Source organism: Eublepharis macularius, chromosome 19 (genome assembly GCF_028583425.1).
Source record: "Eublepharis macularius isolate TG4126 chromosome 19, MPM_Emac_v1.0, whole genome shotgun sequence".
NCBI classification, from domain to species: domain Eukaryota; kingdom Metazoa; phylum Chordata; class Lepidosauria; order Squamata; family Eublepharidae; genus Eublepharis; species Eublepharis macularius.
Genome location: NC_072808.1, coordinates 18,773,986 through 18,778,965, shown reverse-complemented (window position 1 = coordinate 18,778,965; position 4,980 = coordinate 18,773,986). Strand labels below are relative to the sequence as shown.

The window sequence follows — 4,980 nt, the reverse complement described above, 5'->3', positions numbered from 1 at the left end:
TCCAGCAGGGTCTCCACCTCTTCATCCCGCCAGAAGACTCCTTTTGCCGCTGCTGCCATACTTGTTCCTAAACGAAATACCGAAAATGTGCTGTTACATAAATTAGCATGCCCTCATAACGGCTCCATAAAGGCGCGGAAAAAAAGGCTGCTGATTGGACGCGCTTGAACAGGATGACCAATCAGTGTTGAGGATTTGATTTCGGCGCCAAATGCTGTTGAATGAACACTATGTTCTCCCACACTCATGGGAAGGCCCTTTCAGGCCAATAATTTTTATTTCTGCTACTTGAGTTCCAGTGAAGCATGAGAAAGCATTGTTAACAAGAACAGGGGTTGATTTCCGATCAACAAATTGGTTCACTTTTCACATCGCATTGCAGTCCTTTTAACGAAACATCTTCCTGGCGTGCCAATGCATCCACGAAAATTCGTCATAGCGTTATTTTGTCACATTAAAATTAATTAGGCAAAGGAACGGGTGGTGGCTGCAGCGCATGCGCAATTAACGGCTTGGATTTCCGGCGGGAGAACAGTGCTTGGTCGACGGATCACGGTGCAGTGGACTGCCCTCCATTTGCTTTCTTGCAGACGTGGGGAGAGAAGAGCGACCGACACTCTGATCTGCGGACACCATCAAAAACAATTGTTTTTTGAAAATGTCGGCCACTGCTCCTGTGGCTCCACGATCAGCGACATGGAGGGAAAAAGAGGTATTGGACCTCCTTTCTTTCTGGGGGGAGGACAAGATACAGGAAGCCCTTAGAAGCTCCCACAGGAACTTAGACAACTTTGAAAAAATTTCCAAAATGATGTCCTCGCGTGGTCATCGGCGCACTGCACTGGAATGCAGGAACAAAACAAAAAGTATGCGGTTGGAGTACAAGCGCGTCATGGCACACAATTCCACTTCTGGAAACGGCCCCATTACATGTCCTTTTTTTCGTGAGCTGGACAGTATTCTAAGAGGGGACGCAAGTGTTAAACCTAAACGGATAGCGCGAAGCATTTCTTTTGCCCAAGGACCCCCGCAGATAAGCGCCCCCAGGGAAGTGATGGAGGGATCGGAGGAACTCTTCTCGCACGACATGCAGACGATAGATGCTGCACCACTGTGGTGCTCTTCTCCAAATCCCATGGCAGCACGTGAGTGATGGAGCATTGATTATTCTAGTTCAGAGCTATGATTTTTCTTCCTTTTCAAATTTCCCTGTCTATGAAATCGTAACACCTTTATTGATTTCCCGTTTATAGCGCAGAACTCGTCATCATCCACCGATGCCAGTGAAGAGGATCTTGACCGCACCATAGATGGACTTGCTGACAAGGGTGAGCTTTTTTTTGACAGGTTGCTCCAATGCTGGCCCACCCAAAAACAGTCCCCGGAAAGGCTGAAGACATCTCGAGAGTGGGAACGCCAAGATGAGAGTGCCTGGTCTAGGGGAAAAGAGGGGCACGACCTCAGGTTTGCAAGATGTGGGAAAGTCTGTCAGTGATGGGATGTTTTGGAGGTCTGTCAGTTATGGGGATGATGTTACATCATCGGCCACACCGTGGAGGTTGTCTTAGACTTATGGTTTCAAATGTTCAACTGTTCACTCCTGCCCAGCCCACCCATGCAAGCAACACCACGGTTTATCCGTTCTATATTCACCAAATTGCATGGATGGAGTTGGCTCTGGATTCAAATATATTTTTGATCAGTCTCCTTTTCATTAAAGGATGCCTGACTTGAACTCCAATCTCTACACTCGAAGCATATAAACCCAGTGCCCAGCTTCAGGGACAGATGAACACAGGAATATGAGACCGTGGATGGGTGCATGGACTGGTGCAATTTTCTGTGTGAGACATTCCGGCCCACTAAAAGGCTGAATAAGGGGTAGATGACAGAGGGCACATTCAAAATCTGTTTCAGGTTTTCAAGGCCACCTCTTAGTCATTATAGTGGTGCATAAAAAAACCAGACGTCCCATTACAGCTCCTATCATCTCTTATATATTGATAGTGGCACAGATACAAATAAGAAAAGAGGACAACGCAGAAGACAGTGCCTGCGAAGTGAATGTTTGAATTGTATTTATCTATATCACTTCCCTGTGTTTTTCAAACCAATCACATTTTAATCCTATAAAATTTTCAGAAAACGACACTACAGGTGCAAACGCAATGGAGGACGACGACAGTGATTCAGACCTTCCCCTGGGGCATCGTTCACGCTATAACACGGGTAAGCTTAGTTGATCTGCAGAATCTAAAAGAGTCCAGTTGCACCTATGAGAAGAGACAATTGCGTAGTGGCATAAGCTCTCCTGAATCACGTTATCTTTGTCTGACATATGAAACAGAGCATGGTCAAATATAGAGGGGGGGAGAGAAGTGGAGGAGAGAGCAGAGTCATCTTGGGAGGCCGGAGGGTGCCTCACAATCGTTCCTTTTATGTCACATATCCAAAATCTCCATTCTTTGTGTGCGACTGTTGGCCTCCAAGGCAGTTGCCCTGTAAGTTTCTGTAAGCCCAACAGCAAGACCTTAATATCCCCTTGGCGTGTGACCCTCCTATGGACACAGACCTACCTGCAAGATGAATAAAAAAAACAAATATTTTGTTCCCTGAAGCCCACGCCAGGTGTCACCGAGCTCACCCAGACCCCACCTGGTGCAATAAAATCTGTCACCTGTTTCACTGTGAACAGCATGCATAGTCTCCATTCTGAACCAAATGGAACGTATGACATTTTCATGTGTGTTGCAATTCATCGGCCACGCAGGGTGCATAGGTTAGAAAAAAAAAATTTTGGGACAATCTACGGCTACCTGACAGTCTGCATTGGAATTTCCCAGAACAGTGTAGTGTTCTCCCACTGTTAGCTGAAATTTCCCATTTATCACGTGAGATTTTTGTCAATGAAATTTTTATTGCATTTGTTGGCTTGTTTCAAAGATCTGCAGCGCACATTGAACCGCACCTTGCACCCCTCAATTGGTAATGACAACACTGTTTATGTGATCTGCACTGACATGAATCACGTTTCCAAAAATCAATTCTGAGGGACACCCAGACACCGTCTTGGACCACCTATCCTCTTTAATGGTTGCTCCCACCACATATGTTCTGATGTTGTCAGGATTTCATGGAAATTTTTGATTTAGCATAACATTGAAAATGGTCAGAATGTGCTCACTGTGGAACATTGCAAGAGCAACGTTGGCCAGCATTGGTGTAAAAGGCAGATCCGGAAACAGCACGTCTCCTCGCTATCTAAAGCAGATAAATTGGTCTCTCTCACTAACGCAGTTTTAAACATAATAGCTTTGACTGCTGCCAGTATGTCCTCCATGTTATTTCTGCACAACCCATATGGCAAGTGGCATTGTAAAAGACTTCCCGTTATGGAAAAACCTTGATGCTTGTGCATGCATGGTTATCAAAAAATGTGCAACCCATTGGCCTCGGCGGGGGCGACGGGATGAATTAGGCCAAAATCTGTTATGTGGGTTTTGGAAGTCTTGGGGAAGAGCCCAAACTATGAAGCCTGCTGCTGGCCAACCAAAAAACATGTTGCATCCTTTTCTTCAGGATAAGATTTATGAATAATGCATGAGATGTTAACAATTTATTGATCTGTTGCTCTGACTTACATCCACAGCAGACGGGGCAGATAACAGATGCCTAGCAGAAGTTTCACCGGGAACAAGACTATTCCAACTAAGAAACAGGAGACGCAGAAACGCAGCACTCTATGGAGTAGCCGATGATATGATGCGCCGTTCTCGAGAGGAGCACAATGCCCAGGTTTCCCAATGGCGAACGGACAGAGAGATGCTGTGCAGTTGGAAGGCTGATGAGAACAAGATTCAGAGGGAATTCTTGGATCACACTAAAATGGAGAGTGAGAAGTTTGCCGAGGCCTGGAAACAGAACATTTCGGTGATGTCTGATGCTGTGAACACTTTGAAGTCATTGGGACAGATGCTCGCCCAACAGCGTCAAATCATCCCCCCAACACACGATTATGGGCAAACCGCCCTACCTGCCTCACAGGCAACCCCGAAGAAGGCAGCAGCGAGGCGTTCCTGTGTTGGCAAAGCCAGGGAGAGGCTGACGCTTTGAGGAGCTATGTTCTGCGTTGCCCTCCTTATTTGCCACATATCATGGTTTTTGGCAGCAAAGTTCATTTGACAGATTCCATTGCACTGGTGACCCCTTAATGGTCTTTATCTATTGTATTTGAAATAAATGTGTGTTCAGGAGTTGTCGCCCCAGTCATGTATGTCTGTTTTAAAATTCTTAACTTTCTGGGAGCAAATGGAATCATCAGGGTATAAGATGATGGCCAATCGTTTCCAATGTTGACTCCCTTTTTTTTTTTCAACGCAATCCCCAAAGTTTAGGAATGTTTAACATCAGACAATACAATGGAATCACAGTAAGAATCACATTTGTGTTTCTTTGTGTAAGTGGCATCACTCATGTAGTGACCATTCTAAACAGCCTTCCTGCAAAAAGTGAAACGCAGCAGTTACCAATAAAGTGGCGCTTCCCCCCCCCCCTGATTGCAACATGCGGCTAAGTTGTATCTTTGGGAGGAGCACTTGCAGTCCAAATTGGAAATTTGGGGGGGGGCGGATTCCAGACTTGGCCAAAAATACCCTGACAAACTGTGAACGATGTATGCGGGGGACCACTCAGCTGTGTGGGAATGTATTGTCTGCATGTGCCAGGACGTGATTTCACATCCACCGCTTGTCTGACAGCACCCAAATAATCAATAGTCTTTTGAGTTCAGTTAACCAAATTTTTTTTTTATTTACACAGATTAGAGTTGCTGGTTGAGACCATTTATGTTCCCCTTGGTTTAGCAGCTTTTCGAAGCAGGTTAGCCGATGTCCATCACTTGCCGCACCGAGGGAGGCAACATCAACTTGTGGAATCTAGGCCCATATACTTGGCCAGGGCATCCCTAACCACCTTTCCTTC

The 4,980-nt window shown here is 45.8% G+C and overlaps 1 protein-coding gene across 1 annotated transcript; it reads left to right on the top strand.

Annotated features, from left to right (window-relative positions):
• The first annotated feature begins 892 nt into the window (after window positions 1–892).
• LOC129346525 (uncharacterized) lies at window positions 893–4,208 on the top strand. Its single transcript, XM_055003868.1, has 4 exons — window positions 893–1,145; window positions 1,254–1,328; window positions 2,143–2,229; window positions 3,650–4,208. The coding sequence occupies exons 1-4, from the start codon at window positions 893–895 to the stop codon at window positions 4,111–4,113; spliced, it is 879 nt and encodes a 292-aa protein (XP_054859843.1). The 3' UTR covers window positions 4,114–4,208.
• The last annotated feature ends 772 nt before the right edge of the window (window positions 4,209–4,980 follow it).

Excerpts from the sequence above, each read along its gene's own strand:
- LOC129346525 (XM_055003868.1), top strand. The coding sequence starts at position 893 with ATGGCACACAATTCCACTTCTGGAAACGGCCCCATTACATGTCCTTTT. Across the intron at positions 1,146-1,253 it reads TCCAAATCCCATGGCAGCAC|CGCAGAACTCGTCATCATCC; the intron begins GTGAGTGATGGA and ends TCCCGTTTATAG. Across the intron at positions 1,329-2,142 it reads AGATGGACTTGCTGACAAGG|AAAACGACACTACAGGTGCA; the intron begins GTGAGCTTTTTT and ends TAAAATTTTCAG.